The sequence below is a fragment of the Onychostoma macrolepis genome, chromosome 22 (genome assembly GCF_012432095.1).
Source record: "Onychostoma macrolepis isolate SWU-2019 chromosome 22, ASM1243209v1, whole genome shotgun sequence".
Classification (NCBI taxonomy): Eukaryota; Metazoa; Chordata; class Actinopteri; order Cypriniformes; family Cyprinidae; genus Onychostoma; species Onychostoma macrolepis.
Genome location: NC_081176.1, coordinates 27,005,821 through 27,031,160, shown reverse-complemented (window position 1 = coordinate 27,031,160; position 25,340 = coordinate 27,005,821). Strand labels below are relative to the sequence as shown.

General features: G+C 36.2%; 1 protein-coding gene across 1 annotated transcript in view; it reads left to right on the top strand.

Annotated features, from left to right (window-relative positions):
- The window catches only part of LOC131530936 (NACHT, LRR and PYD domains-containing protein 3-like), a 40,168-nt gene extending 15,172 nt beyond the window's left edge, over nucleotides 1–24,996 (top strand). The window contains 13 exon segments of the mRNA XM_058761492.1: nucleotides 12,970–13,143; nucleotides 13,932–14,102; nucleotides 14,228–14,401; nucleotides 15,036–15,209; nucleotides 16,058–16,228; nucleotides 16,630–16,803; nucleotides 17,337–17,510; nucleotides 18,045–18,218; nucleotides 19,443–19,616; nucleotides 20,243–20,416; nucleotides 20,589–20,750; nucleotides 21,540–21,642; nucleotides 21,834–24,996. Of these exon segments, the coding sequence (XP_058617475.1) occupies nucleotides 12,970–13,143; nucleotides 13,932–14,102; nucleotides 14,228–14,401; nucleotides 15,036–15,209; nucleotides 16,058–16,228; nucleotides 16,630–16,803; nucleotides 17,337–17,510; nucleotides 18,045–18,218; nucleotides 19,443–19,616; nucleotides 20,243–20,416; nucleotides 20,589–20,750; nucleotides 21,540–21,609 (1,966 nt within the window). The 3' untranslated portion in view covers nucleotides 21,610–21,642; nucleotides 21,834–24,996.
- The last annotated feature ends 344 nt before the right edge of the window (nucleotides 24,997–25,340 follow it).

Here is a 25,340-nt window from a genome sequence, read left to right as displayed (position 1 = left end):
ACCCAAACCCAGGACCAAATTTTCCAAGGACCACTCATAATTATAGCAGCAATTAAGCATATACTTGTAATAACTTTTATTTTGAGTTTTAGCTTTAGGAAATCGAATCGTAGAGATTCGATATTGATCTGATTAATTTATATTAATCAAAACGAATAATTTATACTTTATTAATGACTCGTCCAGCGAGCATTAAACCAGTATATCTTAGCAATTCTGTTAATTTCGTGGCCACAATAATAATACAGAATTGGTTGGGTAAATTTTTGAGCAACAGGTAACACGATCTTTGGCAAATAGTTTCAAACTTGAAAATCACAGCACCAGCCCATTCTTTATAGATGAAACAAGAGTTTATTTTCTATTCTATGATACAATATTAACAAAACACATACACACGTTCTGGCAAGAGGATTGCAATTTGAAGAAAGTTCAAAGGTTCTAATGCTCTTTTCCAAGAGTACTGTAAATTCGACCTGAGGAGGTCACAAATAGAGAACTTTACTATCTTTACCTTTTAAAGATTAATTCAAATCAGCTCAGCAACACATGGAGATTGTTTGTTTGTTTACTTGTTTTAAGTTGAGTTGAACGCTGGCTCGTTCCCTGGATGGTTGCTTGAGGGAATCCTGAAGCTGTTGATTGGCTGCTGGTGCGGTCCTTGCGTGATGCGTTCTGGGGGAAACCCTTCGGTGGTTGGCTGTTTCTTTGTGACGTTGAAAGGGTCACTAGAAGTTCTTCTCAGAGTTTGTTTGCGTAGCTTCAGGTTCTAACAGTTTCTTCAGTGAGAAGTTGACGAAGTGTTTTAGTTCTTTTGGATGATCAGCTTGATGTTAAGTCTGCGAGTGCTTCGCAGCGCGATCAGTGGAAGCAAGGCCAAAGTTTTCAAGCAGCAAGCGAGTGAGCAAAGCTGGGTGTCTGTTTTTATCGGACTGATTTCAGTCCATCCCATTCACTGTTTGATCCAATCACATTGTCTCTGTAGGGCGGAGCCCCGCCCCGCATGGCCTCTTTCCGTGCATATATTATCTGCTAGTAAATATGTCACACAGAGGAAATATCCTAGCAGATTTCTATAAAGTGTTATAATCATGCCTTATGATGCTAAAAGTCAACATTCATCCTCACCACATAATTGCTATCAAAACAAGCGTTAATTCAATATCAAACATAACGTATTTGTCATACCGAATACATATACTGATTTTACCTACTAAACGGGTTAAGGCATACAGGTGCATCTTAATAAATTAGAATGTCGTGGAAAAGTTCATTTATTTCAGTAATTCAACTCAAATTGTGAAACTTGTATATAAAATAAATTCAATGCACATAGACTGAAGTAGTTTAAGTCTTTGGTTCTTTTAATTGTGATGATTTTGGCTCACATTTAACAAAAACCCACCAATTCACTATCTCAACAAATTAGAATATGGTGACATGCCAATCAGCTAATCAACTCAAAACACCTGCAAAGGTTTCCTGAACCTTCAAAATGGTCTCTCAGTTTGGTTCACTAGGCTACACAATCATGGGGAAGACTGCTGATCTGACAGTTGTCCAGAAGACAATCATTGACATCCTTCACAAGGAGGGTAAGCCACAAACATTCATTGCCAAAGAAGCTGACTGTTCACAGAGTGCTGTATCCAAGCATGTTAACAGAAAGTTGAGTGGAAGGAAGAAGTGTGGAAGAAAAAGATGCATAACCAACCGAGAGAACCACAGCCTTATGAGGATTGTCAAGCAAAATCGATTCAAGAATTTGGGTGAACTTCACAAGGAATGGACTGAGTATGGGGTCGAGGCATCGAGAGCCACCACACACAGACGCGTCAAGGAATTCGGCTACAGTTGTTGTATTCCTCTTGATAAGCCACTCCTGAACAGTGATGGGAATAACGGCGTTATAAATAAACGGTGTTACTAACGGCGTTATTTTTTTTTAGTAACGAGTAATCAAACGAATTACTGTTTCCCTGTTACAACGCCGTTACCGTTACTGAAAATAAAATGTGGCGTTATTATATTATTAGAATTAAATTTTTCAGTTCATCTGAATGGATGCGCAGTGTAACTGTATTTGACGTATCATAAACTCTAGTGTGAAGGTGCACTGCTCGCCGTCGCTTTCTCTCACATACACGCACGCAAAGAAAGATGCAGAGCAAGAGAGTCTTTCATAACATGCAGAATTGACGCGCTACATGTAAACGATATTCTTTGTTGTATTTTCATGTCAAAATAACGGAGTTCCTTTTGGAATTCTTCAGCTTTTAAGAACTGCCGGTTTCTCTGGTAGTGGGCGGAACTTATGCGCAAACGACAATCTCATTGGCTGGCGCTCACCTATTATCGTCCCTGTTTTGATTTCAGCAAATCAATTTGAGCGAACGCAGGCAACGCGATTAATATTCATGAATTCAGCAGCTCATTAATCCTTAGTGCGTTTTATATTGATGACAAATATGCATTCATACTTGGTTATTCTAATTACTAAAGTTCTATCATCATATAATATTAAATTATCATAATATTATATTATAATACTTGACTGACTGATACTAAGTGTCAGTAGATAAATAGTGTAAATTAATGTACAATGTTGTATAATAATAATTTATTCTTTTTAGTGTCCATTTCATTAATTTAACATATTTAATATTGGTGGCATCCAAAGTTATTTGACATTTGAACATTTTTTAAAAAGTAACGCAATAGTTACTTTCCCTGGTAATTAGTTACTTTTATAATGATGTAACTCAGTTACTAACTCAGTTATTATTTGTGAGAAGTAACTAGTAACTATAACTAATTACTTTTTTAAAGTAACGTGCCCAACACTGCTCCTGAACCACAGACAACGTCAGAGGCGTCTTACCTGGGCTAAGGAGAAGAAGAACTGGACTGTTGCCCAGTGGTCCAATGTCCTCTTTTCAGATGAGAGCAAGTTTTGTATTTCATTTGGAAACCAAGGTCCTAGAGTCTGGAGGAAGGGTGGAGAAGCTCATAGCCCAAGTTGCTTGAAGTCCAATGTTAAGTTTCCACAGTCTGTGATAATTTGGGGTGCAATGTCATCTGCTGGTGTTGGTCCATTGTGTTTTTTGAAAACCAAAGTCACTGCACCCGTTTACCAAGAAATTTTGGAGCACTTCATGCTTCCTTCTGCTGACCAGCTTTTTAAAGATGCTGATTTCATTTTCCAGCAGGATTTGGCACCTGTCCACACTGCCAAAAGCACCAAAAGTTGGTTAAATGACTATGGTGTTGGTGTGCTTGACTGGCCAGCAAACTCACCAGACCTGAACCCCATAGAGAATCTATGAGGTATTGTCAAGAGGAAAATGAGAAACAATAGACCAAAAAATGCAGATGAGCTGAAGGCCACGGTCAAAGAAACCTGGGCTTCCGTACCACCTCAGCAGTGCCACAAACTGGTCACCTCCATGTCACACCGAATTGAGGCAGTAATTAAAGCAAAAGGAGCCCCTACCAAGTATTGAGTGCATATACAGTAAATGAACATACTGTCCAGAAAGCCAATAACTCATTAAAAATGTTTTTTTATTGGTCTTATGAAGTTTTCTAATTTGTTGAGATAGTGAATTGGTGGGTTTTTGTTAAATGTGAGCCAAAATCATCACAATTAAAAGAACCAAAGACTTAAACTACTTCAGTCTGTGTGCATTGAATTTATTTAATACACGTGTTTCACAATTTGAGTTGAATTACTGAAATAAATGAACTTTTCCACGACATTCTAATTTATTGAGATGCACCTGTAGATTAAAATATCCTAAATCCTAATAACCACAGCAAGCTTAAAAAAGGCATAAAATACAACATTAATATATATTGTCTCTTGAGTATATTGCTTTAATAGCAGCAGTCATTACTGATTGTCCTTTTGGCAAAGTCCATAAGAGTTTGGGTGTTCTTTGCACAAGAAGAGAAAAAGACACACGTTTCCTTTGGAATGCAGTAAAGAAAGGGGAGATGTCCGAGGTCATTAGGAGTTTCACGTTGTGTAGCTCTGGTGATTTTCTTAGCTCAGACGGAGCTATGATTCAATCGTTTGTGTTTATCAGAAGTGTAGTTTATGGTAAACGGGGTCGCAGTATCGCAAGCGATCTGTTTCTGGAACCTCTCCAAATAAGCAGTTCTTTGTTCTTGAATCCGTGCAGATGTAACGTGGTCATTTTATCCTCAAACCTATCATTGTTTACGAGTCTCTCGAGATAAGGAGAATAGGCAGGAAGCTAGTCAGACACTTGGGCGTTGTGCTGGTCATTTGTCAACTTTACCACCACAGCTGTGGCCGATGGGAGGCTCCTTAGGTTGGTTAAGGAATGTGCTGTATTGAATTAATTTTGTGTCTGTTCACTAAGGTTGTACATACTTACTACAATTTGTAATTAATGTTATTGGAACATTTTTCTGGAATTTATTTTTCTGGATTATGTTAAATTTACCTGGATTACCTATTTTTCTTTCGTTTATTTATTTATTTTTTCTGGACTGTTTTTAATGGTTAAATTGAATTGTAATAAAAAATGTCTTAATTATTTGAAATCATAAAACGTATACAGTTTAACAAAAAATATTAAACGTTTAACAAAAAATGTTTTAGGGTCATATGAAAAGTTTTATTTATTCTCAAATGTTGTTTTATTACTCTCAAATTCAGTGTTTTCCATTTAGATTTTTCTAGATTCCTTTTTAATGGTATAATTTTAATAATTTAAAAGCATTTCTTATTAATTGATCTTAGTATTTCATTTTTTTCTGGATTTATAATTTATTAAAAATGTATTATAAAAAATGGTGGTAATCAAATGAAGGCTTAAAACATTAGCAATTTAATCTTTTAAAATGAAATCAAATGAAAATGTACGTTCCTTTTTAATTTTTGGCAAAAAAAATAGCTCTACAGCAGATTTGCTGTAAAAATGAAAATATGAAATAAAAATACTATGCTCATTCCTCTAAAAATAAAGCACAATAGTAATATATTAATAATATACAGTCGTGGTCAGAATTATTGGCACCCTTGGTAAATATGCTCAAAGAAGGCTGTGAAAAGTAATCTGCATTGTTAATCCTTTAGATCTTTTATTAAAAAAATTCACAAAAATCTAACCTTTCATTGGAGAATAAGAATTTAAAATGGGGGGAAATATCATTATGAAATAAATGTTTTTCTCTAATACACATTGGCCACAATTAATGGAACCCTTTTATTCAATACTTTTTGAAACCTCGATTTGCCAGTTTAACAGCTCTAAATTTTCAACATCAAAAATACAGCAGTATATTTCATTGTACACATGGGGTACTTTTTTATCCCTCTGTTCACCAAACCCAGCTTGAGTGTTTGCTGCTAAAAAGCTCATTTTTTAGTATAATCTGACCATAGAAGCCAGTCCCATTTGAAGTTCCAGTTGTGTCTGATAACTGAATATGCTGGAGATTGTTTTTGGATGAGTGAGGAGAATTTTTCTTCAAACCCTCCCGACCAACATAGTGGTGCTGTTTGACAATTTTTTATTTTTATTATTTTTTTTAAGGTTTTCTGACCCCGAAACTCAACCTTTCTCTACAATTCTCCAGCTGTGGTCCTTGAAGAGTCTGTGGCCACTCAAATTCTCCTCCTCACCGTGCATTAGGACGATATAGACACACGTCCTCTTCCAGGCAGATTCATAACATTTTCTGTTGATTGGAAATTATTCATTATTGCCCTGATGGTGGAAATGGGAATTTTCACTGCTCTAGCTCTTTTCTTAAAGGTCCCATGACATGCTGCTTTTTGGATGCTTTTATATAGGCCTAAGTGGTCCCTAGTACTGTATCTGAAGTCTGTTTCCCGAAATTCAGCCTTGGTGCAGAATTTCAGCCACTATGAGCCAGTCCCACAATGAGCTTTCCTTAGGACGTGCCATTTCTGTGTCTGTAGCTTTAAATGCTAATGAGGAGGAGAGAGGTGGGGCAAGGTGGAGGGTGGGTGTGGCCCCAGTTTTTGTTTAAAAATGTATTTTGTTTAATTGATGTGTTCACAGAACAGAATTTGCAAACAGTTTCCTTTTTAGAGGTTAATATTGTACTAGTGTTGTCATGGTACATTTCAGTAGCCAATACCCCAATACAATAAAGTAAAAGTTAAAACACTAGCATTTAGCCTTCAAATAGTGTTCAATTATGTAAACATTGTATTAAAAAGATCAAATGAAAGTAATAAAATAACAAAGAAACACGTTTCAGGTAACAGAGCCGGTCTGTAGCACTTACGCACAGATCTATTGTGACACATCAGATTGGTTTTGTCCCGTCCGTTGCGATGTTTCTCACAATGTCAAACATCGCTATTTGAGATTCAGTCCCTCATTTAAAAACAGTCATCACTCCGGACACTTTGCAATGTGTACTTTGCATGAAAAATAAAACTTTTATTCAAATTATGAATGCTATGCACAGAAAGTGAGCAAAGATGATCCCTTATAATCAATGAAGCTGGTATCAGTTCAGTACAGTCGTGTCAGTTCAAACATACCTGTTACTGGCTACAATGCTCAGCGCTGCAAAAACACATTGTAAATTGAAAGCTTTGTTCTTCACAGACACTCACACAAATACAGGAGCGTTTGAAAGCAGTGTGGTGGTTCCCGCTTTTTCTATGAAGAATCACTCTTGAAGTCTTGGGGTTTTGATGCCAGAAGAGAGACTTTACTATCTTCAGAGACAATAAGGCCGAGAAGACACTGCAGTGAATTCTATCTAATCTGTGTCCGTCCAGCCTTTTTATACAGTTTTTCTCTAGGCGTGTTCAGTACATTTCATACATTGCCATTTTACCTTTTTTGGCAGTGTCTCCAGCCTGCCACCCAAAAGCAGACAGGAGACCTTAATTTTATGTCCCGTGAAGGTAGGGGGCCCCCTCATATATTTAGTGTAATGTCAAAACAGGATATGTAGCTTTACCATATGTCCGCATGTTCCATTCATGCAGGCCTCTTCCACACAGGCAGATACAAGATTATATTAGTAGAATAACTTGATACATAAATGGCTTATATTTACATTGATTATACTTGATTATTTTATATTTTGATTAATAAAACTCTTCATCATTCCCCCCTTTGAGACTTACTAAGTCTCACCTATATTTACCCAGAGTGCAGCTTCATAATTCAGTCTCATCAGTTATCACTACCTAGTGACTAAATTAAGTCACACAGTTTTATCACCAATGACTAGATTATGTAACCGCATTCTGGCGGAGCAGCAGGACCAAACATCTCCCCCCACACTTGACTAGGAAGGAGTAAAAGATCCCGTCTCCGTAACCCCTTATTTAAGATAAAACAATGTTATAAGCATGAGCGTGCAATTGTTTCAGCGCTTGCCTGTGGTTGTCACCGTTATGTAGAAAACAATAGAAGTAAACATCAAAACATAAAAATGTAACATCACAAAAATAGCATAGTTGATCTTCAGCCCAGACACTTTGCGCATCGTAGAGGGCTACCCTTGGGCAGAGGTTAGGCTAGCACTTACACCCAGGGTATGGTTCATCTTTATACTTCTTCGTCCTCAGTTGAGGAACTAGAGTCTCCATCACTTGTCAATGTTTGTGACTTCCAGTTGAGTGCATAAGGCCAGTCCTGGTAATGTACATTTGGGTTGCTCTTTAATTTCCATTTCTCATCGTCTTGACATCTTAGCATTTCCATTTGCTTAGCTGTGGCTTTGATAACTAGTGACCTCAGCATTGGAAGTACACAGCAAAACAGTAATCCTCCTATCAATACTGCAACTCCTAAAAACATTCCTAATTTGGCTAATCATGCTCCCCATGCTCCTAACCTTAGATCAAACCAATCCCACATTTTATTATCTGTCCCAGCGTTAGTTTCATGTTCAATCCTTAGGTTTTTCAATTTGGTCATTACTTCAGTGAATGCTCCTTCTGGAGCAGTATTATTTGGTATAAAAGTACAGCATTGATCCCCAGTGTAATTAATAAATCTTTGCTGGTTGAAATATAAATATATATATATATATATATATATATACATAATTGATCCATTCTGTATTTTTATTTTTTCTTAATTCAAATTAATAGTGATTCCAACCCTGATTTAACTTCATCTCTTGCATTAAACTCATAAGGTATACATCTTGGTTGACCAATTGAATCTATATAAACTGCAGGGTCTTTTTCATAGGCTCTTCTTGATCTGGATTTCTCTTCTTTTGTTGCTTCCTCTTTTAGAGAGATGTGACTCATTTTATGTGTTAGGGCTAGGGCATAACCCTAGTACATAATCCTGACCACTTTTTGGTAGCGTTGGCATGAGGCCATATTTTTTTGCACATCCACCACATGTCTGCCAATGCAATATTGATTTAATCAAATATAGGTGGTGGGCCTTCCTTTAAATATTGAAAATTCTATATGAAATATTCTACAACTGGAACTGTGTATAAGTATTGGTACAATATATAAAATTGGTCTTGCTTCAAAGCAAACTATGCAGTTTTCCCATTTTTCCTTTTTCTGCTGTGTATTTTACCCATTCATACCAATTATTGTCTTCTGCCTTTTCCCATAATATATCTGAATTGCCCATTTTAATAGGCAACAAGTAATGTTATAATTGTCATCTACAATGTGTCTATTTTGTCTAGATGTTTTTTTCTTTCTCATCTAGTTCTTGTTCATTTTGGATTAAGTTAAAGCCACTGCTAGATTCATTTGAGGGTTGAAAAGTCAATTCTCGGGAAGTCTGGGTGCTGTTGGTTATCGCTTGAGCTTGTAGAATTACAATATGCATTGGGCATGTGATGATCATCAGGTATCTTTTCACTTTTCTGCTTCTCACAAAAGAATGTGAGCTCCTTGCTTATATCTTTTTGATTTGTCGTCAGTTTGCACTTCATCTTGTGTCACTTGTCTCTCCTCGTCACTTTCTCCAGAGTTGTCTGCTTGTCTGTTTCCTTCTCTTTCCACTTCCTCTTTTCCATTTGTTGGCTCCCAAGTATTTTGATCATCTTGTTAGCTGTCCCATCACTCACTCCATCTTCATCAGGGTGATTCTTTGCGAATTGTTGCAATGGTCTTTCCCTCGTTGGCAAGGGAGGGTCGTTACTAGCACGCCCTTCATCCCTCACTTCATGCTGTGTGGGGTTGTTAAAGCTGGTTGGCGTATTTTAAGGTGAGAGATGTGGACCCAGGTGTCACTTTGCAACTATTTTGCTGATCAATGCAAGATTCTTCCTTGAGGCCATAACTGCACACTCACTGGTTCTTAATGGTGGAGCAAACCATTCCTTGGCCTTGATAGAACTGCTGTCACCTGTAAATGGACATTTTCAGAGTTTTTGTTAGTGATATAAAGCATGCTCATTTGCTCATCTGGACAGTTATCCTTCTTGGTGTGACCTGTGGAAATCTCATGTGGGTTGAGGGCTGTCCTGGCCCCATTTTTGAGCTCTCACAAATCCATTGCTGTCAATAAAATGAGTATACTATTTTCTATAATATAATAAAGAATTTGGTTTTAATCAGTTATCTGCATCCTTACAATTTTTTCAATTCATTTCAAATGTATTCTCAACAATTTACTAATTCAGTTATATCGCTGTTTTATAAACTGAGTTCCACTATATCACTAGATAATTTCCTAGGCCTATCTTGCTCAGTAGCATAGGCATTTTGACCTGGAAAACACTCAAACCACTTTATGTTAACAGTCAGAAAGACAATATTTTATCCTTTTGACACAGAATCAGCTTCATTATGATATGCTGAAAAGAAAGTTAGATGTGGGGTGGACCATGTAATGCGCTGCGCAAGTGTGGCACTGTTTTTCTTTCTGCCACAACAATGACCTAGGTACTGACCAGGACACTTAACCAAATTCATCCATGGTCTTTATTTTACTGGGCATTATTTGCCCTGTGGGCCCACATATTAAAATTTGCATGCAGCTGTTTGGCAAAATAATTGATCTGCCTCAGTGTCTCGTCAGACGCCTTCTTTCACTCCATACAACACCATCATTCATACTTTTTCACACCCCCCTTTTGGCCAAAAACATATTTTGTCTTGAGATTTCAGCTGATTGTGAACTGAATGGTTTTAGTTGTGGAATGCCACAGATTCTGAATATAACATGAACTTTTTTTTTTTTACACTCTACTGACCGTAGACCTAGTAGCGTTCAACATAGTGTCTAAATGTTATTATGCAACTGGACAACATCAGTCACTATAAAGTTTAATTTAACACTGCAGTAAAACCTCTTTTTTCCCCCCTTCTCAAACAAAATCTAATAGATTAATTGGTTTAGAATAATTGTCTTAGGCATTGTGCAGTTGAGAGAGCCAATTGTAATTTCTCAAATGCCACTTGTTTGTCTAATTTAAAGTTTAGTCATATTTTTTTTGTTATTGCTCATGAGCTACTTTGAGAAGAGGATTGGAGATCTCTGGATAATCTAGGATCCATGGCCATCAACATTTCTATCTTGCTATCCCCAGTGATGACAGCATATGTGATTTCATGATTTTGGATCTTTTGAAGTACATTTTTTATTATGATTTTATGCAATCTAGCCCTAGAAAATTACCATTAAACAAAATGGAGTGACCAATATTTTTATTTTATCAGCCATATATATATATAATTTTTTTTTTTTTCTATTAGACATCTTGTCTACTTTTTTTTTTCTTTCCCAAAGAGATCAGCATTGTTGTCAATAATTCAGTTGTGCATTTTTCCCTAGTTGGTTAATGAGATAGTTCTCACTATGCCAAATCCAGCTCGATATATATATAATTATTATTTTATTTTTTTATCTGATTGGTGAGTCAAGCACCCACTTCTGTCTGTCAGAATTTCTTATTCTTTAAGACATAAGGCTGGACTGATACCCATTGAAAAGCAGATTGAGAATGTTAGTTAAAACACAGAATTCAAAGAACTGCTGTGAGACCAGTGAATAATCAAGATTAATAAAAAGTTAATAAAATAATTAACAAAATTTGAAACAGTCTCTAAAGTGATCAAGTAAATGCACACAATGGGAAGGGATGGAAGTGCTTCTGGTTAGATCATCAGCCTGTTGAAGCTGTTTGGCTGTTGCACTGGGTCGTCAGTCTGTGATGGCACTCAAAGGTCTGATGTTGTGGTGTATGATCTCCGTTGTTTCTCTGCCTCTCCTCAGTCTGGCTTTTGATTGTTCTTGCCAGAGTTTTGCATTTCAGGATGTTCTCTTCACACTCAGGAAAAGTCTCAAGTGAAAGATTCACCTTTTCCTGCTTTAACTCAGCCTTTCTCCATGCAGAAGTGTGCACTCCTTTTTTCGGAGGGTAGCTGAAAATCTATCAGCCCCTCCCTCTTCTTCTCTCTGCAGCTGTCTTTGCTTCTTCGCCACTTTGTTAAACAGACTCCAGTTCATTGCTTCCACTTGTCAAGGCACTGATCCAGAAGCCATCTGAAATCTTAACACTCAGAGACTGCATTAATCAAACTGAACCTTTGTAAACTCTATCCAAATTGTGTCTGAGCAATCAGCTCTTTATCTAATTTTCACTTTTCAACCATCTCTTTCTATGGCCCCTTAATAAAAAAGGTCAAAATAAATAAATACAATTATTAAAAAAGGTAATCTGGTTAAAAACAGCAGTTCCCTTATTCTATTTTAGTAAAGCAAGCTCTTCGTTGCAGAAAAATAGCAAGCAGTTTTTTTCTTTGCAAAATGCAGAAAGCAGCAGTAATCTACCTTTATTATGTATTACAATTAAACAAAAGAATCCTTTCTTTTACAACAGTATGTATGGTAAACTAAAGACCTCAATCATAATTTTTCTTCTATATTTGCATGGTTCAGAATAATCTAGTAATGGTGAATGAATTTTCCCCAACCACAACATAAAATAATTTATTTTATTTTATTTAATCAACAAGTTCCATTATTATTTTTAAATATCCTATAGCTTTTGATTCAACATTTCTATGAACTTGGTCACCCAATCTTGCTCTTTATTTAGTTAACTCAAACCCAAATCTCTGAAACTCTGTAATGGATTAACCTTCATATTGTCTCCCAGGGACAACAAGACACAAATTTTAGAAGTCTTCAGTTTTAAGCACGTGCAATATTTTTATTCATCTATTAACATAACATTAAATGTATATCTTATTTTAATTAATCTATTAAGTCCATATTGTAATGATGGGTCAGAAGCGTGTGGATCCATTTGCAGCTTCACTTTAATGATCTTAATCAGGGTCAAACAGGCAGAGGTAATACAACAGCAGTAGGGATATCAGAGGCAGAGTAGAGACATAAACGGTACCAGGCAGGAGTCAGGGCAGGCGGCAGAGAATCAAGAGTCGTCAACAGTCCAAGATCAAACACAGGGAAACAATAGAGTACAGGGGACCGCTCGGAATGTCAGACGGGGCAAAACAAGACTTCACAATGAGTGTGTGTGTGTGCGCTGCTTAAGTAGAGCAGTGAATGGGCAGACAGGAGACCTTAATTTTATGTCCCGTGAAGGTAGGGGGCCCCCTCATATATTTAGTGTAATGTCAAAACAGGATATGTTGCTTTACCATATGTCCGCATGTTCCATTCATGCAGGCCTCTACACACAGGCAGATACAAGATTATATTAGTAGAATAACTTGATACATAAATGGCTTATATTTACATTGATTATACTTGATTATTTTATATTTTGATTAATAAAACTCTTGTCAGTGTCAGTGGCTCGGTGGCTCGGTACTCAATACTACTGGTACTGTGGAAAGGCTGCTATCCTTACGATTTAAAATTTAAGTATTTACTTGGTACCGTAGTAACTGACAAGCGGGGTGTTCTGACAACACCATACTGTACAGTTAATTTTTTTAACAAAAGGTTTAATCAGCTGAATGTTACATTTTACTTTCTGTTCAAGACTTTCATGCTGCAGTATCACTGAAGAAGGTTATAAAGCTCTGGCTTCAGCTCTGAGATCAAACCCTTCACACCTGATAGAGCTGGATCTCACAGGAAATGATCCTGGACAATCAGGAGTGAAGGAACTCAATGATTTACTACAGGATCAGAACTGTCAGCTGAAGACACTGAGGTGAGAATTGATATATCATATCATATATATTATATCATATCATATATCATAATTCAAGTGACTCTTTATAGAAGTATTATTTCAGTCACATAAGCTGCACAATCTATTGTTGTTGTCAAGGGTAACACACTTACCATGTGTGTTACTTCTCGTTTCCGGTACTCCATATTACACCAGTTCTATTTTCCCTTCATTGGCTGCCAGTACGTTTCCAAATAGATTTTAAGCTTTTATTGTTTGTTTTCAAATCATTAAATGGTTTGGCACCACCTTACCTTGCAGTCCTTCTGAAACGACACACGCCTACTAGATCCCTTAGGTCCTCTGATCAGCTGCTTCTAAATATTCCTAGGTCTAGATTAAAACTTAGGGGTGATCGGGCCTTTTCAGTAATTGCACCTAGACTGTGGAATTCATTACCCCTGTATGTTAGAGCAGCTCCAACTATATTTACATTTAAAACTCGGTTAAAAACTCATTTATTATCTCAGGCTTTTGATTCTACTGGGTAACGAGGGGTGTCATTGAATATTTAGTGTTTATTTTGTATTTATTTTCTGTATATTTTCTTGGTTTTATTTGTTTTACTTTGTTTGTACAGCACCTTGGGCAACAAACAGGTTGTATTAATGTGTGCTTTAAAAGTGAAATAAACAGAAAACAAACAAACACACTGATTTATATTAAATATAAATAAAATCTTAGTTTTAAGCAATGTTTTCCATTTTTGACTATACCAAGTTTAGTTGAGAACTGAATTGAATCCTGCTTCATCTTCTCTTCTGCAGGTTTTTGGGTGCTGCTGCAGATGAAAGCTGTCAGTATGTGACTGGAATTGTGGGTAAAAACCCGTTACTCCTGAGAGAGCTGAATCTGAGTGAACATGAACTAGGAGACACACGAGTGAATCAGATCGCTGCTCTACTGCAGGATAAACACTGTACACTCAACACACTGAAGTGAGTATAATATCTTTTAATAATAACATTATTTTAACTGGTTAAGATAAAGACTGTCATTGCTGTTCATTAAAATGTTTTCAAGATAAACTGAAGAATGTTTCCTGTCTTTTTTTTTCCTGCAGGCTGAATAATAACAGTATTACAGAAGAAGGTTGTGGTGCTCTGACTTCAGCATTTAATTCAAATCCTTCAAACCTGATAGAGCTGGATCTGAGTGGGAATAAACTAGAAAACTCAGGAATAGAGAAGATCTGTCACCTGTTGGAAAATCCACAATGCAGGCTGGAGAAACTAAAGTGTGTATTCATACATGTGAAAATACATTTATTAATGTGCTTTTGATTAGATGAACTGTCTTTAAAAAGTATGAAGTTATTATGAAGTTTAGTTGCACTATTTTTACATATTGTATTACTGGTTGTATTACATACTGTGTCCCACTTTATATTAGGTGGCCTTAACTGCTATGTGCTTACTTCAAAAAATAAGTACAATGTACTTATTGTGTTCAAATTATATTGCAAAACACTTTTGCTGCTATTGAGGTGGGATACGGGTAAGGTTAGGGACAGGTTTGGTGGTATGGGTAGGTTTAAGTGTGGGTTAAGGTGTAAGGGATGGGTCAACAGTGTAAATATAAATGTAACTACAGAAATTAATTACAGATGTAATTACATGCAGGTATTTTTAAAAATGTAATTACAATGTAAAAAATATGTACAGTATGTACACAAGTGCAATCAAATGATTGATTAGTTAAGGCCACCTAATATAAAGTGGGACCACATATTGTATTAAATACTGTCACTGTGATTTAATATTTAAATGAAAAATTTTATGGGATTGTTTGGGGGGTTACATAATTATATGATTTTTTTTTATATTAGTGTAGAATAGATCATGCACATGCAATGGTGACTTGTTTTCTAGACTTTCAGACTGCAGTATCACTGAAGAAGGTTATAAAGCTCTGGCTTCAGCTCTGAGATCAAACCCTTCACACCTGATAGAGCTGGATCTCACAGGAAATGATCCTGGACAATCAGGAGTGAAGGAGCTCAATGATTTACTACAGGATCAGAACTGTCAACTGAAGACATTGAGGTGAGACGTGATGAAATAATACAAAATAAATTATCTGCAGGCTAAATATTCATAAGTTATTTTAGTAATAAGCTGCACAATTTGTTGCATCAAAAGTTATCAAAGTTGAAAGATCAAATGCTGTGATTATTGATAACTGTCAACACTGTTTAGTTGTGATACAAGCGACAGATCAAATAGACATTATGGGTCACTAGATGTGCTGCTATTCTGGAGTAAGATAACCTTGATAATTAACATCACACTATTATTATACTGACACAAAATCTAAAACGAGTCATTTGACAGCTTCGTTTCAATAAAAGCTGTTTTTGGACCAACAAAGAAATTGAGTTCTGAAACTTACAGTATGTTTTTATAGCACAATGACCTCTTACATGTCAAAGAAACAAGGAAGGTATGCTTTCTCAAATCAAGACCCCTTTAAATGTTTCTGAGCACACTGTAGTTTAATATCCATCAAGCTCAGATTCACTCCATCACTGTGTCTCTGCAGCAGGTCTATGAGTCTCCAGATGATCACAATATTCGGTTTCACAAGCCAGTTTTCTCTGTGCTGATGTTTCTCATTCCTGATTAAAATCCAGAAAGATCTTGAGGCTTTAATTTCACTCTCTGTATTCATCCTGAAATCATGATCTAGTACGATTAGAGTTTGGTTTCAAATTTTTATATATTTATTTGTGTATTTAAATGTACAAAGAAGTGTTAAAAGTAACTAGAGCTTATCATTAGAACAATAATTAATCTCATCTCTTTGTTTATCTCTGTTTATCTGTTTATCAGTCTGTTTTGTAATGCGATTGACATTTAGTTAACTGAATCCTGCTTCATCTTCTCTTCTGCAGGTTTTTGGGTCCTGCTGCAGATGAAGCCTGTCAGTATGTGACTGGAATTGTGGGTAAAAACCCGTTACTCCTGAGAGAACTGAATCTGAGTAAACGTGAACTAGGAGACACACGAGTGAATCAGATCGCTGCTCTACTGCAGGATAAACACTGTACACTCAACACACTGATGTGAGTATTGTTCATTTATTTGAAATGTTGTGTTAATTTTAATAGTAATGTTACTGTAGCTGTTAACAATATTAATATATTGTTGCATCAGAGTGGTTTTGTTTTTCTCAGCATCACACAGAGCCACAATAATGTGAAGTATTAAATATTGTTTGACACACACAGACTATCTATGAGTTTGACTTGTATTTGTTTTGTTTGAACATTGGTCTTTGAGACTAAAATGTTTTATGACAATAGTGAGTAGACAGAAACAATTTAAATCATCATCATAAAAGGTAAATTTGGGATTCTAAACTGTTGCCTTGTTACAATGTTTGTAGTTCATTTAAATGTTAGTTTTAGTTAGTTAGTTGGTAATCACACTTCTGATTCATTGTTATTTGTCTTTCTGTCTTCAGTCTGTATAGATGCAGTATTACAGAGAATCAGTATCTCATCCTGACTTCAGCTCTGAAATCAAACCCATCACACCTGAGAGAGCTGGACCTCAGTGTCAATGAACTAGGAGACTCTGGAGCGAAAAACCTCAGTGATCTACTGATGAACCCACAATGCAAGCTGGAGAAACTACAGTTAGTATCATTATACTGTACAGCAGTTACAGTGTGATTAATGTTTACTGTTTAGTTTAAGACCGCTGGGTTCACGTCACATCATTTCTAGCACTGCACCTTCTGGCATTTGTCCATCTGAAGAAAAATTCAGAAATACTATTAGTTAATGGGTTTGTATGTGTATCAGTAGAAACAGCATGAAACTTGCTGAAATCTGATATTATCTGATAAATGTATATTTAGTATATTTAGAGATTGTAAACTACACTCTAAAATGGCTTAAAATAACTCCTTCATATATAAGATTTTCTTCATTTAAAAATGTGAAATAGACCATTTATATTGTTAATTTTAGATTGTAATGGACCCGAACTTGAATTGTTACTAGTTTTCTCAAATGCTCCTCTTTTGGTTTGTTTGTTCATATATTATAAGTTTCCATGAGTTTGCTGGTGCATCAGTGACTTTATAGCATTTATTCATGATGCATTTAACTCACACATGAACTTAACATAGATCTGATTCATTGTCTTTTGTCTTTCTGTCTTCAGTCTGTATAGATGCAGTATTACAGAGAATCAGTATCTCATCCTGACTTCAGCTCTGAAATCAAACCCATCACACCTGAGAGAGCTGGACCTCAGTGTCAATGAACTAGGAGACTCTGGAGCGAAAAACCTCAGTGATCTACTGATGAACCCACAATGCAAGCTGGAGAAACTACAGTTAGTATCATTATACTGTACAGCAGTTACAGTGTGATTAATGTTTACTGTTTAGTTTAAGACCGCTGGGTTCACGTCACATCATTTCTAGCACTGCACCTTCTGGCATTTGTCCATCTGAAGAAAAATTCAGAAATACTATTAGTTAATGGGTTTGTATGTGTATCAGTAGAAACAGCATGAAACTTGCTGAAATCTGATATTATCTGATAAATGTATATTTAGTATATTTAGAGATTGTAAACTACACTCTAAAATGGCTTAAAATAACTCCTTCATATATAAGATTTTCTTCATTTAAAAATGTGAAATAGACCATTTATATTGTTAATTTTTAGATTGTAATGGACCCGAACTTGAATTGTTACTAGTTTTCTCAAATGCTCCTCTTTTGGTTTGTTTGTTCATATATTATAAGTTTCCATGAGTTTGCTGGTGCATCAGTGACTTTATAGCATTTATTCATGATGCATTTAACTCACACATGAACTTAACATAGATCTGATTCATTGTCTTTTCTCTTTCTGTCTTCAGTCTGTATTTATGCAGTATGACAGAGAAACAGTGTCTCACCCTGACTTCTGCTCTGAAATCAAACCCATCACACCTGAGAGAGCTGGACCTGAGCTGGAATGAACTAGGAGACTCTGGAGTGAAAAACCTCAGTGATCTTCTGATGAACCCACGATGCAAGTTGGAGAAACTACAGTTAGTATCATTATACTGTACAGCAGTTAAGCCCAAACACACTGCACAATTTTCGGCTGTCCCAGATGAAAGTTTGGGTGAAAAAATTGTGGCGATTTCTGTGATTGTGGCTCCTAATCGGTGCTCTTATGTTGTACAGTGAGAGAGGTTCAAAGACTGCCATTTTCACGGTCTTGCGACCACAGATGGCCTACAATACAGCATGATCATTGCATACATTGTGTTTGCTGGTGCGATCCACGTTTCTTGACCAACCAATAAAAATGTGACATGGCGCTAAAACATAAAACTGCTTACCTCAAGCTCTTATCTTTTTCTCTTTCGTCGCTTCCATTTTTTTCAGCACACATAAAAACTACAACTGCTAAACTGTGATTTATCATGCTCTTTTTGTTTACCACTAGCGCATGCTGATGACATTTATTATTTTATAGTAACGTGCGTCGTATCGTACGAATCAGTAGGTGTCATCTTCATACAGTCTACTCTACACACACGTCGTAGCCAAGTTTATTAGATGCATGTCGCACAGTGTGACATGCAGTGATCTTATAAGATTGCTAAAATCGTGCAGTGTGTTTTGGGCTTTACAGTGGAATAAAGTTTACTGTTTAAAGTAACTGCAACCATATTACCATAGCATTGCATTTTCCAGCCTTTGCCATTGGTCATAAATGTTCTAACTAGTAAATAATTGCATTTAAAGTATTTGGGGAAAAATGTACTGATTGTCTACTAGTTGTTTTGCAGAAATATCATGAGATGTGCACCTGCTGCTACTATAAACAAAATAATAAACAATAAAAATGAAATGGAATAAACAACACTTTCCAGCATACAGAACTAGTGTCACGATTATAAACAAATTAGGGGAACTACAGACTGTGTGACTGACTAAATGCCTACTGTTTTGCTTAATGTAAAACAGTAACCTGCTTCATGCGAAACTGATGACACTTTTATTAACAGAGCTCATGTCACAAACACGACACATCACATCAACATAACTCCTGTGTGTTCACCGCAAACACACAATGAGAGAGTGAAGATGGGCCTTACGTTCTTAAAGAGCCCAACACTTTCAGACTGCAGCATGTTAGAATGAACAAATCACACTGCATTTCTGTACAGATCATTTATCACAATGATCTACACCTACTGTAGCTCTTCAATAAGATGATCATCATACATCTGAGTCATTGTCTTTTCTCTTTCTGTCTTCAGTCTGTGTGGATGCAGAATTACAGAGAAACAGTGTCTCATCCTGACTTCTGCTCTGAAATCAAACCCATCACACCTGAGAGAGCTGGACCTGAGCAGGAATGAACTAGGAGACTCTGGAGCGAAAAACCTCAGTGATCTACTGATGAATCCACAATGCAAGCTGGAGAAACTAGAGTTAGTATTATTATACTGTACAGCAGTTACAGTGTGATTAATGTTTACTGTTTAGTTCAGAAATACTATTAGTTAATGGGTTTGTATGTGTATCAGAAAAAGCATGAAACTTGCTGAAATCTGACATCTTTGCTGTGACAGAAGTGACAACAGACTAAAAAACAGTAACAAATGACAGTAGATGATTCTGACAGTTACTGGACTAATGTTATTTTTCACTAAATCTTTTATTAAGCAAAATGTATGTTTAGTATATTCGTATATTTAAAGATTGTAAACTACACTCTAAAATGGCTTAAAATAATTTATTCATGTATAAGACTTTCTTCGTTTAAAAATGTGAAATAGGCCATTTATATTGTAAATATTTCTATTGTTTCTATATTGATCCTATATATTACTTTACATTGGAAAAATTTAAATCAGTTAAGTGAGGACAGATCATACTTGAATTGTAACTAGTTTCCTCAAATGCTCCTCTCTTGGTTTGTTCGTTCATATATTATAAGTTTGCATGATTTTGCTGGTGTACATTAGTGACTGTACGGCATTTGTTCATAATGCATTAACCTGCGCATGAACTTGACATGCATCTGATTCATTGTCTTTTCTCTTTCTGTCTTCAGTCTGTGTGATTGCAGTATTACAGAGAAACAGTGTCTCATCCTGACTTCAGCTCTGAAATCAAACCCATCACACCTGAGAGAGCTGAACCTCAGTGTGAATCAAATAAAAAACACAGGAGTGAATCACTTATGTGACGTACTGATGGATTCACACTGTAAACTGGAGAGATTGAGGTCAGTAACATTCACATACAAGAATCAAAATGCTTAAAATCACTTCAACAGTTTAAACCAAAACATGTTATACTCGATATCTCTGAGTTTGGGTTCACATTATATTTGTGTAAAATTCTGAACCTTTATGATTTGTTTGTAAGATGATCTCTCTTCCTGTTTCTCTTTCTAGTCTAAATAACTGTGGTATTACAGATGTTTCTTCTTTAACTCAGTCTTTGACAAACACAAAAGCACTGCAGTTTCTAAAAGAGCTAAATCTGAGAATCAGTAACATTGGAGACTCAAAGCAGCAGCTCATTGATGTGCTTCGAGACTCAAACTGTAAACTGAGGCGAGTAAACATCACTTTTTGACAGATCGTCATTTACCTCTGATATGTGAACAAACATATACTTTCAAATATTGGTGAAAGGTGATTTATCAAATTATCATAGCTTTATTGCAGCAAAGGGTTTGTGTTAGAATGAAATGTAAATTGATTACATTGTTTAACACAAAGCTGTCACAGCTTTATTCAACAATACTTGCTTTAATTACATCAGTAATAGTGAATGATTACAGATTGAAAATAGTCTTGGTCAGATTGTAGGAAAACGCTGGTAAAATCAGTGCAGATTCCAGCTTCAGCTCCCAGTCGTCCAGCATCACATGATCAATGTCTCGGTCTCTTGTGTGTTTTTACTTTGACAAGCAACACGTCACATTACTTTACATTTACTTTATGTAAGGGATAATGTACATACAGCCACTTATCACAGAATAAATGCTGACATGTTGATCAGGACTTGTATCATCCTGAAGGAGTTCATCCTGTGATAACAACTGGCCGCATGTACAGTACTGTGCAAAAGTCTTACACCATGTCCTAACTACACGCAATGCCACGACATGCGATTAAAAGGTATTTTTTCCATGTTAATCAGAGTTTTTGTCCTATAGCCACGACGGCGACACGCAAAATGTCTAATTTAGAAACGGTTTCTATTTCCACGATGTCGCGAACAACAGGCCATTAGTATTTTCAGTATTCAGTATTTTTATTAGTATTTTAGTAGTAACTAATTTACAATTTGTTCCACTGAACACTGATTTTTTTTCTTTCTTCTATTCCACCTTACAGTTTAGATCCATTGCTAAGACTCCCTGATAGAGTTCAATCACCAGCAGATGATAAATCCTGTATATCATAGTTTGAAATCATGATGAGGAGCAGTAAACATCAGGTGAGGATCCACAGAGGAGCTTCTCTGTGTCTATGAGGAGAAATAAATGTGTGATAAATGTGTAAATGTAATCCATACAGGTGGAAGAGACTCAGACTTTACAATGAAATAATGCAATGTGTATTATAAACGTGATATTGAATAATTAATGTTGCTTTAGTATTCAACTGATCATTTTGTTTTATTTAAAGGTGAAACAGCTTAAAGGAGTAAGCAGCTCAGATGAGTCTGGCTTTTGTAGTGTTAAAGTGTTTGTGAACAGGATGAACAAAGGCAGTGAGGATATCAAACTGAAGTCTTCTGTATCAAACAGTGATGTTGAAGGTTGGGGTTTCGAGGCTTCAGATCTTTTTGAGGATTCATCAGTAATAAACAGAAAACAAAGAGCAACCAGTTTATATTTGATTTTTCAATGCTGTTTTTGAAACAAAGCTATTTAGCCTGTCTATTTGTATTTAGTGCAGTAGTATGAAATATGTTGAGTGTCATCTCTGTGCTGCTGCTGGTTTCTTCCAGAGTCTGTGTTTCTGGTGTTAGTGTATGTCAGAGATCCAGTTTGATTCACCTTCAGTCTGTCTCGGAGTTTGTCATCATAAGACTTGCTTTTATTGTTCTGTCTGTTGATTTGAGTTAACATGGTCATGTTCAAATATCCACATTATCAAGAATTAGCAGAATCCCTGAAGGTCCAGCTGAAAAGTTCATACAAAGGAAAAGCTTTGTGTGTTCTTTGTGTGAAACAAGTTTTTGAAGGCAGGAGTGTCATTTTCATGTTAATACTTCCTGTTTTCTTACATTTTAAAAAAATGCATTCTTTCAATTTTGATATTTCTTTGTCCATACGGAAGATAAAAGAATAAGACTAGACTCACAAACAGAACAGAAATATTACGGCCATTTTTCTGTAGATATATACAAACAAAACAGTAAAAACTGCATTTTTACGTATGTAGTTGTGTTCAAAATAATAGCAGTTTGTTTAAAAAAAGCGAGTAAAGCTCAAAATCAAAATTTACTTCAGTACACACAAATGCACTGGGAACATTGCATTCTATTCTAAATCAAAACATGAAGAAAAAATTAGCAAATTTGTTATTACTTTACAGAAAGTGAAGAAAAAGGAATATTAGGCTGTTCAAAAAATAGTAGAGTCTGCATTTTTTCTTTACAAAGTCAAACATTTACTGTATAAACAGGAAAATGCTTGAAGATTTAGCTTTCTTGTGAATGACTGAACTAACATTTAGTTGTATAGCCATGGTTTCTGAGAACTGCTTCACATCTGTGTTGCATGGAATCTGGAACCTGTGAACAGGTATTCCAGCACAGGACGATTGCACTACATACCACAATTCCTCTGCATTTCTTGGTTTTGCCTCAGAAACAGCAGTTTTGATGTCACCCCACAAGTTTTCTATTGGATACACAACTGTACGCAGCTAAAAAATATTATTTTGTTTGAAAAGTTTAAGGGGCGATCTTCAAAATTGTTTAAGAAGAAACTGTGCTGCTCTGGCTAATATATAAAGACAGAAATGTTCCTATTATATGTATATTTAAAGGTATAGTTCACCCAAAAGAGTAAATTGTCTCATAATTTACTCTCCCTCATCTCATTCCAAACATCTATGATATTTTAAGAAATGTTTGTGTCTTTGGTTGCCAACATTCTTCAAAACATCCTTGTTTCACAGAAAGCAAGACACATACAGGTTTAAACTACATGAGGGGGGATAAATGATGACATAATTTTTATTTTTGGGTGAACTATCTCTTTAAGACATTTAGCACCTTTATCTTTTAAGCACTTTTAACTTCAAAATGATTTTGTCTCAACAAATTAGAATAAGACCAAAAAAAAAAAAAAACATTTTTAGTGAATTGTTGGCCTTCTGGAAAGTATGTTCATTTACTGTATATGTACTCAATACTTGGTAGAGGCTCCTTTTGCTTTAATTACTGCCTCAATTCGGCGTGGCATGGAGGTGATCAGTTTGTGGCACTGCTGAGGTGGTACGGAAGCCCAAGTTTCTTTGACAGTGGCCTTCAGCTCATCTGCATTTTTTGGTCTCTTGTTTCTCATTTTCCTCTTGACAATACCCTGTAGATTCTCTATGGGGTTCAGGTCTGATGAGTTTGCTGGCCAGTCAAGCACACCAACACCATGGTCATTTAACCAACTTTTGGTGCTTTTGGCAGTGTGGGCAGGTGCCAAATCCTGCTGGAAAATGAAATCAACATCTTCAAAAAGCTGGTCAGCAGAAAGAAGCATGAAGTGCTCCAAAATTTCCTGGTAAACGTGTGCAGTGCAGTTTTCAAAAAACACAATGGACCAACACCAGCAGATGACATTGCACCCCAAATCATCACAGACTGTGGAAACTTAACACTGGACTTCAAGCAACTTGGGCTATGAGCTTCTCCACCCTTCCTCCAGACTCTAGGACCTTGGTTTCCAAATGAAATACAAAACTTGCTCTCATCTGAAAAGAGGACTTTGGATCACTGGGCAACAGTCCAGTTCTTCTTCTCCTTAGCCCAGGTAAGACGTCTCTGACGTTGTCTGTGGTTCAGGAGTGGCTTAACAAGACGAATACGACAACTGTAGCCAAATTCCTCGACACGTCTGTGTGTGGTGGCTCTTGATGCCTTGACCCCAGCCTCAGTCCATTCCTTGTGAAGTTCACCCAAATTCTTGAATGGATTTTGCTTGACAATCCTCATAAGGCTGCGGTTCTCTCGGTTGGTTGTGCATCTTTTTCTTCCACACTTTTTCCTTCCACTCAACTTTCTGTTAACATGCTTGGATACAGCACTCTGTGAACAGCTTCTTTGGCAATGAATGTTTGTGGCTTACCCTCCTTGTGAAGGGTGCCAATGATTGTCTTCTGGACAACTGTCAGATCAGCAGTCTTCCCCATGATTGTGTAGCCTAGTGAACCAAACTGAGAGACCATTTTGAAGGCTCAGGAAACCTTTGCAGGTGTTTTGAGTTGATCAGCTGATTGGCATGTCACCATATTCTAATTTGTTGAGATAGTGAATTGGTGGGTTTTTGTTAAAGATTAAAAGAACCAAAAGACTTAAACTACTTCAGTCTTTGTGCATTGAATTTATTTAATATACGAGTTTCACAATTTGAGTTGAATTACTGAAATAAATGAACTTTTCCACGACGTTCGAATTTATTGAGATGCACCTGTATTTTCTGCTGCTGTTGCTGAGTTTTGGAGGTGTGCGTGTGTTCATACAGTAATAAACTTCTAAATCATCAACAGACATATTATTAATAACCAGATAATGTTTAAACTGCACTGACTATTTCTTTCTGAATGTATTGAAGTAAAAAGGTGATATTGGTAATGAGAAAGATCCTGTTGGAGGATCTGGTGTTTTCAGTAAAATCCAATAAACCTCATTTTCATCAAGATCACAGTTTATGCTCACATTTGATCCCAAATCAGTAACTAGATCTGATACTGCAGCTTGACAACAGATTAATACACCTATAGGATAAAAAAATAAATAATCAAATATGCATTATAATTCAAATAATTTTTCTAGCATAATTATGGCGATGTAATAAACTCACAGAGCTGAAGCTGAATGATCGTCATGTTGCTGTCTGCAGCCCTGAAACAAAGCAGAGGAAGTCAAAGTCAAATTAACTCTGACCACATGCTACACACTGTTTCAAC